The sequence below is a fragment of the Oncorhynchus kisutch genome, linkage group LG11 (assembly GCF_002021735.2).
Source record: "Oncorhynchus kisutch isolate 150728-3 linkage group LG11, Okis_V2, whole genome shotgun sequence".
Lineage (NCBI taxonomy): Eukaryota > Metazoa > Chordata > Actinopteri > Salmoniformes > Salmonidae > Oncorhynchus > Oncorhynchus kisutch.
The window spans coordinates 3,301,838-3,322,432 of record NC_034184.2 but is presented as its reverse complement, the minus strand read 5'-3'; the positions used below and the strand labels follow the sequence as shown (position 1 = coordinate 3,322,432).

General features: G+C 43.1%; 1 protein-coding gene across 6 annotated transcripts in view; it reads left to right on the top strand.

The window, feature by feature from the left end:
• The window catches only part of LOC109900098 (tyrosine-protein kinase Mer), a 71,199-nt gene extending 50,832 nt beyond the window's left edge, over window positions 1-20,367 (top strand). For 3 of the 6 annotated variants that reach the window (XM_020495829.2, XM_020495830.2, XM_020495831.2), the window contains 7 exons: window positions 41-46; window positions 205-323; window positions 427-536; window positions 6,357-6,516; window positions 12,369-12,505; window positions 17,574-17,634; window positions 18,463-20,271. In XM_020495829.2, the coding sequence (XP_020351418.1) occupies window positions 41-46; window positions 205-323; window positions 427-536; window positions 6,357-6,516; window positions 12,369-12,505; window positions 17,574-17,634; window positions 18,463-18,999 (1,130 nt within the window). In that variant the 3' untranslated portion in view covers window positions 19,000-20,271. Of the gene's footprint in view, window positions 1-40; window positions 47-204; window positions 324-426; window positions 537-6,356; window positions 6,517-12,368; window positions 12,506-17,573; window positions 17,635-18,462 lie in introns of all 6 variants that reach the window. The other 3 variants (XM_020495828.2, XM_031835195.1, XM_020495827.2) reach the window with 2 other exon arrangements.
• The last annotated feature ends 228 nt before the right edge of the window (window positions 20,368-20,595 follow it).

Sequence of the window (20,595 nt, the reverse complement as noted above, 5' to 3'; positions counted from 1 at the left end):
CGTCGGGTGTTCGAAGTATTTCCTGTGCGTATTTGTCTAGTCCGAGGTAAGTGATCGCTGTCCTGATATCCAGAAGCTCTTTTTTGCCGTAAGATACGGTTGCAGAAACATTATGTACAAAATACGTTACAAATAGCGCAAAAAACCTGTAAACACGTTATTATTAGGTATAAACCTGCTATTCCATTGACCTGCTCCTGCCAGGTGTTTGTCTGGAGGCGAGGTCTGGTCACTTCCCCAAGCCCATGGTTATCCTGCCCTTCATGAGATATGGAGACCTCCACAGCTTCCTGCTGCGCTCACGCCTCGGAGACAGTCCATTGGTGAGCTGTCCGATGCTTTCTGAGGACCACATTGAAAAAAAATGCTGTGTTTACTGAATATGGTTAATGACATTGAAATGGCTTCTTCTTCTTCTTCTCTCAGTTCCTGCCCACTCAGACGCTCCTGAAGTTTATGATTGACATCGCCATGGGGATGGAATACCTCAGTGGACAGAACTTCCTCCACCGTGACTTGGCTGCACGCAACTGCATGTCAGTTTACATTTCCCATGAACCATATGAGTGACTATTCATATATGATAAACAGAGAGAAAAGAGGGGGTTGGGACACACACACAATGCAAATAGTCTGGGTAGCCATTTGATTACCTGTTCAACCATATATATACATTTCTAAGTAACTTTAGAACGGTAGTATATATATATACACACACTACCGTTCTAAAGTTAACGGTAGTATAACGGTAGTATATATATATATATATATATATATACACTACCGTTCTAAAGTTACTTAGAAATGTCCTTGTTTTTGAAGTCAACAGTGAAGAGGCGACTCCAGAATGCTGGTCTTCTAGGCAGAGTTCCAAAGAAAAAGCCATATCTCAGACTGGCCAATAAAATGAAAAGATTAAGATGGGCAAAAGAACACAGACTCTGGACAGAGGAACTCTGCCTAGAAGGCCAGCATCCTGGAGTTGTCTCTTAATTGTTGACGTTGAGACTGATGTTTTGCGGGTACTATAGTATTTAATGAAGCTGCCAGTTGAGGACTTGTGAGGCGTCTGTTTCTCAAACTAGACACTCTAATGTACTTGCCATCTTGCTCAGGTGTGCAGTGGGGCCTCCCACTCCTTTTTCTATTCTGGTTAGAGCCAGTTTGTGCTGTTCTGTGAAGGGAGTAGTACAAAGCGTTGTATGAGATCTTCAGTTTCTTGACAATTTCTTGCATGGAATAGCCTTCATTTCTCAGAACAAGAATAGACTGATGAGTTTCAGAAGAAAGTTATTTGTTTCTGGTCATTTGAGCCCGTGATCGAACCCACAAATGTTGATGCTCCAGATACACAACTAGTCTAAAGAAGGCCAGTTTTATTGCTTTTGTAATCAGGACAACAGTTTTCAGCTGTGGTAAGATTTTCTTATAATCAATTAGCCTTTTAAAATTATAAACTTGGATAAGCTAACACAACGTGCCATTGGAACACAGGAGTGATGGTTGCTGATAATGGGCCTCTGTACACCTATGTAGACATTCCATAAAAAAATCTGCCATTTCCAGCTACAATAGTAATTTACGACATTAAAAAGGTCTACACTGTATTTCTGATCAATTTGATGTTGTTTTAATGGACAAGAAAAGTACAAGTCAAAAGTTTGAACACACCTGCTCATTGAAGGGTTTTTCTTTATTTTTACTATTTTCTATATATTAGAATAATAGTGTAGACATCAAAACTAAGAAATTACACATATGGAATCATGTAAACTCAGCAAACAAAGAAACGTCCTCTCACTGTCAACTGCGTTTATTTTCAGCAAACCTAACGTGTAAATATTTGTATGAACATAAGATTCAACAACTGAGATATAAACTGAACAGGTGCCACAGACATGTGACTAACAGAAACGGAATAATCTATCCTTGAACCAAGGGGGGGGTCAAAATCAAAAGTCACAGTCAGTATCTGGTGTGGCCACCAGCTGCATTAAGTACTGCATTGCATCTCCTCCTCATGGACTGAACCAGATTTGCCAATTCTTGCTATGAGATGTTACCACACTCTTCCACCAAGGCACCTGCAAGTTCCCGGACATTTCTGGGGGGAATGGCCCTAGCCCTCACCCTCCAATCCAACAGATCCCAAACTTGCTCAATGGGATTGAGATCCGGGCTCTTCGCTGGCCATGGCAGAACACTGACATTCCTGTCTTGTAGGAAATCACGCACAGAACGAGCAGTATGGCTGGTGGCATTGTCATGCTGGAGGGTCATGTCAGGATGAGCCTGCAGGAAGGGTACCACATGAGGGAGGAGGATGTTTTCCCTGTAACGCACAGTGTTGAGATTGCCTGCAATGACAACAGGCTCAGTCCAATGATGCTGGGACACACCACCCCAGACCATGATGGACCCCCCACCTCCAAATCGATCCCGCTCCAGAGTACAGGCCTCGGTGTAACGCTCATTCCTTCGGCGATAAACGCGAATCCGACAATCACTCATGGTGAGACAAAACGGCTACTCATCAGTGAAGAGCACTTTTGCCAGTCCTGTCTGGTCCAGCGACGGTTGGTTTGTGCCCATAGGTGACGTTGTGGCCGGTGATGTCTGGTGAGGACCTGCCTTACAACGGGTCTACAAGCCCTCAGTCCAGCCTCTCTCAACCTATTGCAGACAGTCTGAGCACTGATGGAAGGATTGTGCGCTCTCTGTAGCGCTGTCTTAGGCATCTCACAGTACGGCCATTTCAATTTTTTGCTCTGGCCACATCTGCAGTCCTCATGCCTCCTTGCACCAAGCCTAAGGCACATTCATGCAGATGAGTAGGGACTCTGGACATCTGCCTTTTGGTGTTTTTCAGAGTCAGTAGAAAGGCCTCTTTAGTGTCCTAAGTTTTCATAACTGTGACCTTAATTGCCTATCGTCTGTAAGCTGTTAGTGTCTTAAAGACCATTCCACCGGTGCATGTTCATTGCACAAGCATGGGAAACAGTGTTTAAACCCTTTACAATGAAGATCTGTAAAGTTATTTGGATTTTTACTAATTATCTTTGAAAGACAGGGTCCTGAAAAGGGAGTTTAGTAACCAAAAAGTGTTAAACACATCAAAATATATTTACATTTGAGATTCTTCGAAGTAGCCACCCTTTCCCTTGATGACAGCTTTGCACACTCTTGACATTCTCTCAACCAGCTTCACCTTTTCCAACAGTCTTGAAGGAGTTCCAACATATGCTGAGCACTTGTTGGCTGCTTTTCCTTCACTCTGTGGTCCAACTCATCCCAAACCATCTCAATTGGGTTGAGGTCGGGTGATTGTGGAGGCCAGGTCACTCTGGGTCTTCCTTTCCTGTGGCAGTCCTCATGAGAGAGTTTCGTCATAGCACTTGATTGTTTTTGCGTCTGCACTTGAATAAACTTTTTTCAGTTCTGCCCACACATTTTCTATGGGATTGAGGTCAGGGCTTTGTGATGGTCACTCCAATACCTTGACGTTGTTGTCCGCAAGCTATTTTGCCACAACTTTGCAAATATGTTTGGTGTCATTGTCCATTTGGAAGACCATTTGCATCCAAGCTTTAACTTCGTGACTGATGTCTTGAGATGTTGCTTTAATATATCCACATAATTTTCCGCCTCATGATGCCATCTATTTTTTTTAAGTGCACCAGCCCCCCCCTGCAGCAAATCACCCCCTCAACATGATGCTGCCACCCCCGTGTTACTGTGGATATAGATAATTTTGTACCTGTTTCCTCCAGCATCTTCACAAGGTCCTTTGTTGTTGTTCTGGGATTGATTTGCACTTTTCGCACCAAAGTACGTTCATCTCTAGGAGACAGAACACGTCTCCTTCCTGCATGGTCCAATGGTGTTTATACTTGCATACTATTGTTTGTACAGATGAATGTGGTACCTTCAGGCGTTTGGAAATTGATCCTGAGGATGAACCAGACTTGTGGAGGTCTACAATTGTTTTTTCTTATGTCTTGGCTGATTTCTTTTGATTTTCCAATGATGTCAAGCGAAGAGAAACTGACTTTGAAGGTAGGCCTTGAAATACATCCACAGGTACACCTCCAATTGACTCAAATGATGTCAGTTAGCTTTAGAAGCTTCTGATAGGCTATGACAATTTTCTGGAAATTTCCAAGCTGTTTAAAGGCTAAAGGCACAGTCAACTTAGTGTATGTAAACTTCTGACCCACTGGAATTGTGATACAGTGAATTAATCTGTCTGTAAACAATTGTTGGAAAAATTACTTGTGTCAAGCACACAGTACATGTCCTAACCGACTTGCCAAAACTATAGTTTGTTAACAAGATAATGAGTTTTAATGATAAACATTCAACATTGGCCATGCTGTCAAACCAGCATGTCTTCTGCCACGTTCAAAACAACAGGAAACTGGGAACTGGGAAATCTCAGACTTCAGTGAGTTCAAGACAAATGTGAACTCTGGACAAAAACTAGCCATCCAACTTAGAACTCTGGCCTCTTTTCTAGAGCTCTGACCTGAAAATCGCTAATGTCATGATTCAACCTTGTTTTATACCAAGTTCCCAGTTGTCTTGAAAGCACCATAAATCCAGAGAATGCCAGACTTTGATGATGCAGTTGATGACAAAATGTGCACATGAAGGACCGCCGCGCCACTTTCCTGTTTAAGTGAGAACAGCACAAGGTCCAAAAATGTATTATATGCTGCTGCATAAATGATGTAATATGCCAGGGAGATATTTATACTGTAGCTAAGAAAGTAATACTGAGTGTATGTTGTGTAGTAAGCTGTGCATCACCCTAATAATTTAGTCTACAGTTCTGACTCGGTGGTGTACATGTAGCCTATAGCCTATTTTAAAGAAATGTCATCATTGAATATTGTAAGAGCTTTCATTGTCTGCTGACATGCTCCCTTTATTCTTTCTATGGTTCTGACTTGGTATACAGGGAGAATATTGTAAGAACGGCCCATGTTCTGAATTATGCCGCTGAACAATTAGTTATATTGACTACGTCCATCCTAGCTCTCTCATGAATGTCTTAATTGAAATTACTGATTGTGTCTTATCCGCTCATAGTCCCCTTATACCATAGTTTGTACATCTCTAATGTCAGTAGAAACCAGATTGATGAACTGTTTCACTGCCTGACAAGGCTCCGCTGACTTAGCAGTGGTAAGTGGTAAGGTGTTGGGACTCTTCTGTTGGGACAGCTTTATGTAGGCCCTAACAGTTGGTGTGCACTATTTGACACCGTTATAGTTCAGTTAATGTATCGTAGTGTTTTGTAGTGGCTTTGCTGGCATGCATCTCAAAACTTTTGGGGAGTTTGCCCCACCAAGATTAACATGCTAAAATTGCCACTGTATTGAGACCCTAAGCATGATAGGAGGTAATTGCATAATTAACTCAGGAACCACACCTGTGTAGAAACACCTGCTTTCATTATACTTTGTATCCCTAATTTACTCCAGTGTTTCCTTTATTTTGGCAGTTACATGAACATACTGTTTATACAGTACAGCTCTGACCTGAACCTTGTCACAATGTAAAGATGTAATCACTATGTTAATGCTTAATGTAAACACTTTGTCACAATGTAAAGATGTAATCACTATGTTAATTATTCATGTAAACACTATTACAATGTAAAGATGTAAACACTTTGTCGCAATGTAAGGATGTAATCACTGTTAACGCTTTTGTAAATACTTTGTCACAATGTAAATGTAGATGTAATGTAGATGTAGATGTCATCGCATCTCACCATGATGACCTCCTTGGTATGGCTGTGGTCTTATCTGGCAACTTATTCAAGTAGAAACTCACTGTTCCTGTCCACCATATTACCAAACTCACTGTTACTGTCCACCATATTACCAAACTCACTGTTACTGTCCACCATATTACCAAACTCTCTGTTACTGTCCACCATATTACCAAACTCACTGTTACTGTCCACCATATTACCAAACTCACTGTTACTGTCCACCATATTACCAAATTCACTGTTACTGTCCACCATATTACCAAACTCACTGTTACTGTCCACCATATTACCAAACTCTCTGTTACTGTCCACCATATTACCAAACTCTCTGTTACTGTCCACCATATTACCAAACTCACTGTTACTGTCCACCATATTACCAAACTCACTGTTACTGTCCACCATATTACCAAACTCACTGTTACTGTCCACCATATTACCAACGTTTCATTGTTACGTAAACACATTGCTCCTGACTTTTTTTTAAATACGTGCCAAATGCTTATCCTGACTAGTCAACTTTGATCTGTTTCTAGTAAGTTGTATTGATTGGTTGGTTGATCTGGTCCTACAGGCTGCATGATGACATGACGGTGTGTGTGGCAGACTTCGGCTTGTCTAAGAAGATCTACAGTGGTGATTACTACAGACAGGGCAGGATAGCGAAGATGCCTGTGAAATGGATTGCAGTGGAGAGCCTTGCCGACAGAGTCTTCACTGTAAAGAGTGATGTGGTAAGGAGCCCCCCCCCCCACACACATGCACACACACACACACACACACACACACACACACACACACACACACACACACACACAGTGATGTGATAAGGAAGGACTGAGAGAGCTCCCATCTGTTCGTTTCACATCTTTCAATCCTTTACTGATGGTGGGAATACATGTAATTGTGTCAGAGAGAAAGAACATGTACTGTTATTCCACTAACCAGTTCTCTAACAACTACTTCCGGCGCCGACAGAGATGGCCGCCTCGCTTCGCGTTCCTAGGGAAACTATGCAGTTTTTTGTTTTTTTTAACGTGTTATTTCTTACATTGGTACCCCAGGTCATCCTAGGTTTCATTACATACAGTCGAGAAGAACTACTGCATATAAGAGCAGCGTCAACTCACCATCAGTACGACCAAGAATATGACTTTCGCGAAGCGGATCCTGTGTTCTGCCTTTCACCCAGGACAACGGAATGGATCCCAGCCGGCGACCCAAAAAAACGACTTCGTAAAAGAGGGAAACGTAGCGGTCTTCTGGTCAGACTCCGGAGACGGGCACATCGTGCACCACTCCCCAGTATACTTCTCGCCAATGTCCAGTCTCTTGACAACAAGGTTGATGAAATCCGAGCAAGGGTAGCATTCCAGAGGGACATCAGAGACTGTAACGTTCTTTGCTTCACGGAAACATGGCTCACTGGAGAGACGCTATCGGAGTCGGTGCAGCCAGCTGGTTTCTCCACGCATCGCGCCGACAGAAACAAACATCTTTCTGGTAAGAAGAGGGGCGGGGGCGTATGCCTTATGGTTAACGAGACGTGGTGTGGTCACAAAAGCATACAGGAACTCAAGTCCTTCTGTTCATCTGATTTAGAATTCCTCACAATCAAATGTCGACCGCATTATCTACCAAGGGAATTCTCTTCGATTATAATCACAGCCGTATATATTCCCCCCCAAGCAGACACATCGATGGCTCTGAACGAACTTTATTTGACTGTTTGCAAACTGGAATCCATACATCCTGAGGCTGCATTCATTGTAGCTGGGGATTTTAACAAGGCTAATCTGAAAACAAGACTCCCTAAATTGTATCAGCATATCGATTGCGCAACCAGGGCTAGCAAAACCTTGGATTGCTGCTATTCTAACTTCCGCGACGCATATAAGGCCCTCCCCCGCCCTCCTTTCGGACAAGCTGACCACGACTCCATTTTGTTGCTCCCTGCCTACAGATAGAAACTAAAACAAGAAGCTCCCACGCTGAGGTCTGTTCAACGCTGGTCCGACCAATCTGATTCCACACTCCAAGACTGCTTCCATCACGTGGACTGGGATATGTTTCGTATTGCGTCAGACAACAACATTGACGAATACGCTGATTCGGTGTGCGAGTTCATTAGAACGTGTGTTGAAGATGTCGTTCCCATAGCAACAATTAAAACATTCCCAAACCAGAAACCGTGGATTGATGGCAGCATTCGCGTGAAACTGAAAGCGCGAACCACTGCTTTTAATCAGGGCAAGGTGACCGGAAACATGACCAAATACAAACAGTGTAGCTATTCCCTCCGCAAGGCAATCAAACAAGCTAAGCGTCAGTATAGAGACAAAGTAGAATCTCAATTCAATGGCTCAGACACAAGAGGTATGTGGCAGGGTCTACAGACAATCACGGATTACAAATAGAAAACCAGCCCCGTCACGGACCAGGATGTCTTGCTCCCAGGCAGACTAAATAACTTTTTTGCCCCTCTTTGAGGACAATACAGTGCCACTGACACGGCCTGCAACCAAAACATGCGGCCTCTCCTTCACTGCAGCTGAGGTGAGTAAAACATTTAAACGTGTTAACCCTCGCAAGGCTGCAGGCCCAGACGGCATCCCCAGCCGCGCCCTCAGAGCATGCGCAGACCAGCTGGCTGGTGTGTTTACGGACATATTAAATCAATCCCTATCCCAGTCTGCTGTTCCCACATACTTCAAGAGGGCCACCATTGTTCCTGTTCCCAAGAAAGCTAAGGTAACTGAGCTAAATGACTACCGCCCCGTAGCACTCACTTCCGTCATCATGAAGTGCTTTGAGAGACTAGTCAAGGACCATATCACCTCCACCCTACCTGACACCCTAGACCCACTCCAATTTGCTTAGCGCCCAAATAGGTCCACAGACGATGCAATCTCAACCACACTGCACACTGCCCTAACCCATCTGGACAAGAGGAATACCTATGTGAGAATGCTGTTCATCGACTACAGCTCGGCATTTAACACCATAGTGCCCTCCAAGCTCGTCATCAAGCTCGAGACCCTGGGTCTCGACCCCGCCCTGTGCAACTGGGTACTGGACTTCCTGACGGGCCGCCCCCAGGTGGTGAGGGTAGGCAACAACATCTCCACCCCGCTGATCCTCAACACTGGGGCCCCACAAGGGTGCGTTCTGAGCCCTCTCCACCCACGACTGCGTAGCCACGCACGCCTCCAACTCAATCATCAAGTTTGTGGATGACACAACAGTGGTAGGCTTGATTACCAACAACGACGAGGCGGCCTACAGGGAGGAGGTGAGGGCCCTCGGAGTGTGGTGTCAGGAAAATAACCTCACACTCAACGTCAACAAAACTAAGGAGATGATTGTGGACTTCAGGAAACAGCAGAGGGAACACCCCCCTATCCACATCGATGGAACAGTAGTGGAGAGGGTAGCAAGTTTTAAGTTCCTCGGCATACACATCACAGACAAACTGAATTGGTCCACACAGACAGCATCGTGAAGAAGGCGCAGCAGCGCCTCTTCAACCTCAGGAGGCTGAAGAAATTCGGCTTGTCACCAAAAGCACTAACAAACTTCTACAGATGCACAATCGAGAGCATCCTGGCGGGCTGTATCACCGCCTGGTACGGCAACTGCTCCGCCCACAACCGTAAGGCTCTCCAGAGGGTAGTGAGGTCTGCACAACGCATCACTGGGGGCAAACTACCTGCCCTCCAGGACACCTACACCACCCGATGTTACAGGAAGGCAATAAAGATCATAAAGGATAACAACCACCCGAGCCACTGCCTGTTCACCCCACTATCATCCAGAAGGCGAGGTCAGTACAGGTGCATCAAAGCTGGGACCGAGAGACAGAAGCTGTTTTTCAATCTCAAAGCCATCAGACTGTTAAACAGCCACCACTAACATTGAGTGGCTGCTGCCAACACACTGACTCAACTCCAGCCACTTTAATAATGCGAATTGATGGGAAATGATGTTGAATATATCACTAGCCACTTTAAACAATGCTACCTAATATAATGTTTACATACCCTACATTATTCATCTCATATGTATACGTATATACTGTACTCTATATCATCTACTGCATCTTTATGTAATACATGTATCACTAGCCACTTTAACTATGCCACTTTGTTTACATACTCATCTCATATGTATATACTGTACTCGATACCATCTACTGTATCTTGCCTATGCCGCTCTGTACCATCACTCATTCATATATCTTTATGTACATATTCTCTATCCCCTTACACTTGTGTGTGTACAAGACAGTAGTTTTGGAATTGTTAGCTAGATTACTTGTTGGTTATTACTGCATTGTCGGAACTAGAAGCACAAGCATTTCGCTACACTCGCATTAACATCTGCTAACCATGTGTATGTGACAAATAGAATTTGATTTGATTTCTGACCAGTTCCCTTTCTGAGCAGTTTCCTTTCTGAGCAGTTTCCTTTCTGAGCAGTTTCCTTTCTGAGCAGTTTCCTTTCTGAGCAGTTCCCATTCTGAGCAGTTCCCATTCTGAGCAGTTCCCATTCTGAGCAGTTCCCATTCTGAGCAGTTCCCATTCTGAGCAGTTCCCATTCTGAGCAGTTCCCATTCTGAGCAGTTCCCATTCTGAGCAGTTCCCATTCTGAGCAGTTCCCATTCTGAGCAGTTCCCATTCTGAGCAGTTCCCATTCTGAGCAGTTCCCATTCTGAGCAGTTCCCATTCTGAGCAGTTCCCATTCTGAGCAGTTCCCATTCTGAGCAGTTCCCTTTCTGAAAATATGAATCAGCCAGCCCTTGAATTTCAGCCCACAGCCACAGCTCTGGTCATTGGAAAGTCCTTGCGTAGCTTAACAGAGTTCTCACCAGAATAAACAGCATGTAACACGGTATGTAACATGGTATTTTAGTGGTAGCTAGCATAACCTTGTAACCCAAAACCAAATATTGCATGTGTAATTGTCAGCCACTCGATTTGTACTTTTATACAGTGAGGGAAAAAAGTATTTGATCCCCTGCTGATTTTGTATGTTTGCCCACTGACAAAGAAATGATCCGTCTATAATTTTAATGGTAGGTTTATTTGAACAGTGAGAGACAGAATAACAACAAAAAAATCCAGAAAAACGCATGTCAAAAATGTTATAAATTGATTTCCATTTTAATGAGGGAAATAAGTATTTGACCCCCTCTCAATCAGAAAGATTTCTGGCTCCCAGGTGTCTTTTATACAGGTAACGAGCTGAGATTAGGAGCACACTCTTAAAGGGAGTGCTCCTAATCTCAGTTTGTTACCTGTGTAAAAGATACCTATCCACAGAAGCAATCAATCAGATTCCAAACTCTCCACCATGGCCAAGACCAAAGAGCTCTCCAAGGATGTCAGGGACAAGATTGTAGACCTACACAAGGCTGGAATGGGCTACAAGACCATCGCCAAGCAGCTCGGTGAGAAGGTGACAACAGTTGATGCGATTATTCACAAATGGAAGAAACACAAAAGCACTGTCAATCTCCCTCGGCCTGGGACTCCATGCAAGATCTCACCTCGTGGAGTTGCAATGAACATGAGAACGGTGAGGAATCTGCCCAGAACTACACAGGAGGATCTTGTCAATGATCTCAAGGCAGGTGGGACCAAGAAAACAATTGGTAACACACTACGCCGTGAAGGACTGAAATCCTGCAGCGCCCGCGAGGTCTCCCTGCTCAAGAAAGCATATATACATGCCCGTCTGAAGTTTGCCAATGAACATCTTAATGATTCAGAGGACAACTGGGTGAAAGTGTTGTGGTCAGATGAGACCAAAATGGAGCTATTTGGCATCAACTCAACTCGCCGTGTTTGGAGGAGGAGGAATGCTGCCTATGACCCCAAGAACACCATCCCCACCGTCAAACATGGAGGTGGAAACATTATGCTTTGGGGGTCTTTTTCTGCTAAGGGGACAGAACAACTTCACCGCATCAAAGGGACGATGGACGGGGCCATGTTCCGTCAAATCTTGGGTCTGAACCTCCTTCCCTCAGCCAGGGCATTGAAAATGGGTTGTAGATGGGTATTCCAGCATGAAAATAACTCAAACCACATGGCCAAGGCAACAAAAGAGTGGCTCAAGAAGAAGCACATTAAAGTCCTGGAGTGGCCTAGCCAGTCTCCAGAACATAATCCCATTGAAAATCTGTAGAGGGAGCTGAAGGTTCGAGTTGCCAAACGTCAGCCTCGAAACCTTAATGATTTGGAGAAGATCTGCAAAGAGGAGTGGGACAAAATCCCTCCTGGGATGTGTGCAAACCTGGTGGCCAACTACAAGAAAAGTCATGTTTTGCAGAGGGGTCAAATATTTATTTCCCTCATTAAAATGCAAATCAATTTAAAATATTTTTGACATGCGTTTTTCTGGATTTTTGTTGTTGTTATTCTGTCTCTCACTGTTAAAATAAACCTACCATTAAAATGATAGACTGATAATTTCTTTGTCAGCGGGCAAACGTACAAAATCAGCAGGGAATCAAATACTTTTTTCCCTCATTGTACATATACGTGTGGTGTGTATGAGAATATAATTGTGTGTCTTCTTGCAGTGGGCGTTTGGTGTGACCGTGTGGGAGATATCGACGCGGGGCATGACGCCGTACCCTGGCATCCAGAACCATGAGATTTATGACTACCTACTGGAGGGCCACAGGCTGAAGCAGCCAACTGACTGCCTAGATGAACTGTGAGTGTTTATTCTTCTGTCTACATGGTTTGGGCTTTTGTGGATAGGAACATGTAGCCTGGTCCCAGAGCTGTTTGTGCTGTGTTGTCAACATATAAGGTCATTGTCAATTAATATTGACCATACAGCACAAACAGATCTAGGACCAGGCTGAGGAACACTATGATACAGCCAGAACAATATAGACCAACTGAAGAAGTCATGTCTGCAACTCTCCCCAGTGGTTTATTAAGACACAAAACAGACAACGTTTGAATGATTTACATATTTACATTTGAGTCATTTAGCAGGTGCTCTTATCCCAAGCGACTGACAGTTTGTGTTTAAGACCCCTAAAGATGTGATGTCCATGCGCGGGTGGAAATCTAATAGCATAATACAAAAATCCCCATAAAATCTGTCAGTTTATACTACAGATTTCTGTTTTCTTTTGCATTGGATGCGTCTCAATCTACCGCCTCCGCCTTTGTAGCATTTCCACATCTGCGGTGAAAGGTGACGGAGCTACAGCGGTGTTTGTCAGACCATGACACATCCTGAAAATCTGTTTTCTAACTAAATCAACTGTAGCGTTGGAACGGTTTGGCTGTTTTGCTCTACGACCCCCCACATGCGTCTTGGGACTCGTCTGAAGTCGGTACAGCCGATCTGCCAACTTCTGTCTGTAGCATCTAAACAGTTTGGGCAACACACTAATATGAACCCTCTGTGTAAAGGTGAGACATGTTATATGAACACGTACATGTTTTGCTCTAGGATGTCCACAGGCCTAACAAGACTCATCTGAAGGTCCAATTAATAGAAGTATGGAAGTATGGAGACTGTTTAGTGCCAAAAATAAGGGGTTAAATGCATGTAAAAAAATAAATAATAATAATTCCAAAACATACAATTTTTTTCTCCTGATCTTTCTTATATCTCTCAAATATAGGATACACACTTAAGAACAAACTTCCTGTACATTTTTTGGGGGACTTCCTTTATACTTTTCGAGGGACTGTCTGTGTAGTGAATCTGTTATTCAATGCACATGTATGGGCTAATAGCTGTAAGCCCAAACATTATTATTGTTTTTTAAAGGGTATTCAAATTCTAAATCAAATAGCAAAATGGTCCTTGGTATGACCTTCTTAAAACAATTCCATATAGCTTAGGAGGAGTGTTCACGAAAGGCTTTTTCTGCGGGGGAGGTGTGAGGAAGGGGCACATTGGTGGGAGATGAGGTGAGTTTCCCCCTACTATGTAAAGCGCTTTGAGAACCGCAGTTGGTAGAAAAGCGCAATATAAATCCAATCAATTATTATTATTACTGTACTGAGCTACACTCTACTTTCCTTTACTGTATAGTCGTGTTCAAAAGTTTTGAGAATGACACAAATATACATTTTCACAAAGTCTGCTGCCTCAGTTTCTATGATGGCAATTTGCATATACTCCAGAATGTTATGAAGCGTGATCATATGAATTGCAAAGTCCCTCTTTTCCATGCAAATGAACGGAATCCCCCAAAAACATTTCCACTTCATTTCAGCCCTGCCACAAAAGGACCAGCTGACATGTCAGTGATTATCTTGCGAAGACTTTTCGAGGATGACCTGGTGTCAAGAAGGGCAGCAAAGAAGCCAATTCTCTCCAGGAAAAACATCAGGGACAGACTGATATTCTGCAAAGATACAGGGATTGGACTGCTGAGGACTGGAGTAAAGTCATTTTCTCTGATAAATCCCCTTTCCGATTGTTTGGGGCATCCGGAAAATAGCTTGTCCGGATAAGACAAGGTGAGCGCTACCATCAGTCCTGTGTCATGCCAACAGTAAAGCATCCTGAGACTATTCATGTGTGGGGTTGCTTCTCAGCCAAGGGAGTGGGCTCACTCACAATTTTGCCTAAGGACACAGCCATGAATAAAGAATGGTACCAACACATCCTCTGAGAGCAACTTCTCCCAACCATCCAGGAACAGTTTGGTGATGAACAATGCCTTTTTCAGCATGATAGAGCACCTTGACATAAGGCAAAAGTGATAACTAAGTGACTCAAGGAAGAAAACATCGATATTTTGGGTCCATGGCCAGGAAACTCCCCAGACCTTAATCCTATTGAGAACTTGTGGTCAATTCTCACGAGGCGGGTGGACAAACAAAAACCCACAAATTCAGACAAACTCCAAGCTTTGATTATGTAAAAAAGGGCTGCCACCAGTCACAAATGTGGCCCATAAGTTAATTAACAGCATGCCAGGGTGGATTGCAGAGGTTTTGAAAAAGAAGGGTCAACACTGCAAATATTGACTCTCTGCATCAACTTCATGTAATTGTCAATAAAAGCCTTTGACACTTGTGAAATGCTTGTAATTATACTTCAGTATTCCATAGTAACATCTGATAAAAAAATATCTAAAGACAATGAAGCAGCAAACTTTGTGGAGATTAATATTTGTGTCATTCTCAAAACTTTTGGCCACGACTGTACTGTCCAAACTTGTGAATCCAACTGTGGTTTGAGGTCAGCGTTCAACACCATAGTGCCCTCCAAGTTCATCACTAAGCTCAGGACACTGGGACTGAACACCTTTCTCTGCAACTGGATCCTGGACTTCCCACCCCCAGATGGTGAGGGTAGGCATCAACACGTCTGCCACGCTGACCCTCAACACAGGAGTCCCTCAGGAGTGTGTGCTTAGTCTTTCCTGCCCTTTCTGTTCACCCATGACTGTGTGGCCACACACAACTCCAACACCATCATGAAGTTAGCTGATGACTCAGCGGTGGTAGGACTCATCACCGACAACGATGAGACGGCCTATAGGGAGGAGGTCAGAGACCTGGTAGTGTGGTTTCAGGACAACAACCTCTCCCTCAACGTCAGCAAGACTAAGGAGCTGATCGTGGACTACAGGAAATGTAGGGCTGAGCACACCCTCATCTACATTGACGGGATTCTAGTGTAATGGGTTGAGAGCTTTAAATTCCTCGCTGTCCAAATCACTAAGGAATTAACATGTTCCACACACACCAACAGAGTTGTGAAGAAGGCACGCCAAGATTTGGCATAAACTCTCAGATCCTCAAAAAGTTCTACAGCTGCATCATTGAGAACATCATGACTGGCTGCATCACCGCTTGGTATGGCAACTGCTTGGCATCCGACCTCAAGGCGCTACAGAGGGTAGTGTGTATGGCCCAGTACATCACAGGGAATGAGCTCCCTGCAATCCAGGAGGTGTCAGAGGAAGGCCCTACAAATGTCAGCCACCCAAGTCATAAACTGTTTCTATGCTACCGCACGGCAAGCAGTACCGATGCACCAAGTCTGGAACCAACAGGACCCCGAACAGCTTCTACCCCAAGCCATAAGACTGCTTAAAAGTTTGTGCGGGTAGCTATTTGGTGAACTATTTAACTAAATGCATTGACGGTTTTTGCACAAACGTTTTGACTCATCACATACCCTGCTGCTACTATTTATCTATCCTGTTACCTAGTCCCTTTAACCCTACCTATATGTACATATCTACCTCAACTACCTCATACTCCTGCACATTGACTCAGTACTGGTACGCCGTTTATACAGTGCGTTCGGAAAGTATTCAGACCTCTTGATATTTTTTTACTGCATTTTGTTACGTTGCAGCCTTATTCTAAAAATCTACACACAATACCCCATAACAACAAAGTGAAAACAGGTTTTAGATATTTTTGCAAATGTAATAAAATTATAAAACAGATGCTGTATGGTTAATATATTGTGTATTTATTCCTTGTGTTATTATTTTTCTATTACTTCAATATTTTTTCTCTGCACTGTTGGGAAGGGCCCATAAGTAGTCATTTCACTGTTAGTCTATTCCTGTTAATTACGAAGCATGTGACAAAATGCAATTTGATTAGACAACTATGATTTCGCATTGTAGCCAATTCAATTGCAGCAATTATGTGAACGATATTTCTGTATTTGAACATTTTTGGGGGGAGGGGGCGATTTACGTTACTTATTTGGTAACAGAATTTTGAGTTCAAATCCCTTAATAATCAAATCAAATTGAATTTGTCACATGCGCCGAATACAATGCTTTAAGAAGTTAAGAAAAAAATAAGTGTTAAGTGAAAAATAGAAAATAAAAGTAGAAAATGTAAACAGCAGCAGTAAAATAACAAGCGAGGCTGTATACAGCGGGGACCGGTACAGAGTCAGTGTGGGGGGGCACCAGTTAGTTGAGGTAATTTAAGTAATGTGTACATGTAGGTAGAGTTAAAGTGACTATGCATAGATTATAAACAGAGAGTAGCTGCAGTTTAAGAGGGGTCTGGGTAGCCCTTTGATGAATTCATAAACAAAATTGAAATCAGTAAAAACACTAAAACTAATTGATAGGTCTACCTTTACTTTTTACTTGTGAGAACTTTCATTATCCTCATGAGGGAGAGAAATGAGAAAATCTCTTAAAGATACAGTATGTGGGTTTTTGGTAGATGTATTACAAGGCACAAGAAAATGTTTCAAACTTATAGAAGGCAGTTTCTCCAAAACTAAATAGAGGTGTTGATTTTAGTTGGCAGGGTTTTTACTTCAACATTCTTGTGTTTTGATGTATTTCTAATACCTTTTAAGACTTTTTCTGGTAGATGTTGTCAAAGACTCATTTTCCATCTGTTTGTCCAGAAATCAAAGCCTTTTCTTATTGCTTATTCTTAATTGGATGGAAAATGGTTGATACTTATAAAATACTTATTTTCCACCATAATTTGCAAATAAATTCATTAAAAATCCTAATGTGATTTTCTGGATTTTTTTTCTCATTTTGTCTGTCATAGTTGAAGTGTACCTGTGATGAAAATTACAGGCCTCTCTCATCTTTTTAAGTGGGAGAACTTGCACAATTGGTGGCTGACTAAATACTTTTTTGCCCCACTGTATGCCTTAATTTCAACAACAAAAATATAGACTCTTAGCTTTTCTTTGACACCCAATTTGACATGCTCCTATGAACTTCACATGTTGGTGCTCATGTAACCTTGTACATAGAAATGGCCTTAATCCTTCTCCTGTCCCACTGTCTGCCCACCAGGTATGAGATAATGTACAGCTGTTGGCGTACTGACCCCCTGGACCGCCCCATCTTCACTCAGGTGACAAAGAGTGCGCTAGACAAATGTGTGTCCCAAATGGCACCCTATTACCCAAGGGGCTCTGGTCAAAAGTAGTGCGCTATATAGGGATGGGGTGCCATTGTGATGCAGCCATAGACATAGACACCCTGGTCAAAAGTGGTGCACTACACTCTTTAGGGGGGGGAGATATGTTTTATTGTCACATACACCAGAAAGGTTTGATAAAATGTTTATTTTACAGCAGGGGTGTCAAACTCATTCCACCAAGTGTCTGCAGGTTTTTGTTTTTTCCTTTCTATTAAGACCTAGACAACAGGTGAGGGGAGTGTCATACTAATCAGTGACCTTAATTCATCAATCAAGTACAACGGTGGAGTGAAAACCCACAGACACTTTGTCCTCGGTGGAATGAGTTTGAGGCGTGTCTTACAGAGTCAGCCATGGTAGTATGGCACCCCTGGAACAAATTAGGGTTAAGGGCCTTGCTTAAGGGCACATCAACAGATTTTTCACCATGTCAGCTCGAGTATTAGAACCAGCGATCTTTCGGTTACTGGTCCAACAGCTCCAACCGCTAGGCTCCCTGCCACCCCTATCTAGAACCTATAAGGGTTCTTTGGCTATCCTTATAGAATAATCCTTTTTGGTTCCAGGTAGAACCCTTTCCACAGAAGGTTGTACTGGGAACCCAAAAGGGTTCTAACTGGAACCAAAAAGGGTTCTCCTATTGGGACAGCCGAAGAACCATTTTCTTAATCTGAGTGTGTATATAACGAATAGGGTGTAATTTGGTACGCAGACATAAACAAAGACTGCGTAAACATGAATCTTCCCATCTTCCCTTAGGTAAGAGAACTGTTGGAGAAGCTGACAGAGAAACTTCCAGAGGTTTCTACCAGCAAAGAGAACATAATCTACATCAACACCAGTTTCGCCGAGGAGGAGCATGGGGTTTATGCAGACCCCCACCTAGATTTGCTGCTTTTTAGCACCTCCCCTTCCTGCAGTCATAGCAACCAATTCAGCCCCTCCCCTTCCTGTTGCCACCCATTTAGCTCCTCCCCTTCCTGCAGCCAAGCGAGACCGGACCTCCCCCTTTTCAGTTCCTTCTCTCCCTGCAGTCAAAGTCAGAGACCAAATAACAGAGATCTGGTGACAGCAGACATCCATGAGAGTAAGGAAGATGATCGTTACGTTGTTGTCATCTCTAATGCCAATCGGAGTGGAGACCCTGCTGTCGCCAAGACCGCAGCTGTGGACAGTGACACTCCCCCGTTCTCGAGGGAGGGCTTGGGTGGGGCTGTGCGTGGAGCTACCCGTGACTCAGTGGGTGATGTCACTGGAATGGAGCAGCACGCGAGTGACACCGCGCTGTTACTCTGAAGGGCATGGAACATTGGGACTAGAAATCCAGGGATTTGAAAGCAGAAAAGAAAAGCTCTCTCTCAGGTGTCATATCTGATGATAATACACATCCTTCTTGTCTGCACTCTGATCTGTTGAGGACATTATAGGTATGGTAATGACCCGGCCGGTGATAAGCACGATTCCCGCATGATTACCGCCGGTAACGTGTCCGGCTCTGGACTCTATGCTACTGGGTTCGAATCATGCCTCGGAATATCATGCTACTCCTTCATTTTATTACAGTATGAAGAGATGTTACTGTGGATCATGAGCACATAGGCTTCCAACTTGGTGCAGCATGTGCAGTCTTGAGTTGCCACCCTTCCAAGTCCTGTTTCACCAAGGATCTGCCCAGTTCCCATAGAAATGGAATACCTATCTATGATTCTGTCTTCTGGCATTATTAAAACAGTATCACAAGCTTGTCTATTCCCTAATGCTTTGCATTGAAGTTATTCTGACCAGTTTTTCGTGGATATGTATACCTCAAATAGTTACCACTAGCTATCAGTGTGCAAGAGATGTACATAAGATATTCTACATTTGCACATCTCTCATAGTATACAGCATTTCCAATGAGATAACCTTTGCCCACAAATTAAATCAGTGTATCCCTAGCAAATATTTTCCCTCCTGCAGCAAAGCACCCCCACAACATGATGCTGCCACCCCTGTGCTTCACGGTTGGCATGGTGTTCTTCGGCTTGCAAGCCTCCCCAAAAAGTGCGATCTTTGTCCCCATGTGCAGTTGCAAACCGTAGTCTGGCTTTTATGGCGGTTTTAGAGCAGTGGCTTCTTCCTTGCTGAGCGGCCTTTGAGGTTAAGTCGATATAGGACTTGTTTTACTGTGGATATATACTTTTGTACCTGTTTCCTCCAGCATCTTCACAAGGTCATTTGCTGTTGTTCTGAGATTGATTTGCACTTTTCGCACCAAAGTACGTTCATCTCTACGGCCAACCACTGTTCTAAATCAGTGTACTACACTCCCAACTAAATGCTTACATTCAAACTATGTAAATTGCCTTTTTATATATTGAAGTATTTTTTAAGTAGCATTGTGTATATGAACTTTACATACTAAGTGTATAGAGAGTATTGTGTACATATGTTTTATAGTCTGAAAAAAAAATCTGTTTTGGATCTCTGAGGACCCTGTGCAGCCTTTGAGGTACTCCACCAAGTTCAGGCTGTAGACCTTGGAATGTGCACAATATCTAATAGTTTAAATTAAAGATTTTAAAACAAGTACAACTTTTGTCAAATATAGTCAATGTTGATATTGACTTGTTAGTGATTTGCATTATTTTGATATAACGTAATAAACGATTGCAAATACAAAAAGGTGCTATTTTGTTTATCCTTCTGAAAATAAATCCATCCTGGAATGAATAAAATACACACACAATATGATGATGATGATCATTGAAAGGTAAATGAATAACAGATTTCAAGTTGCTATCGTTTTTATAAAGTATATGGTAACTGGCACTGCTTTACATGGTGTATGGTGTAATGCATCTAATGCCAAAACGTCAACTCAAAGATACCCAGGTGTGTGACATTTTCCAC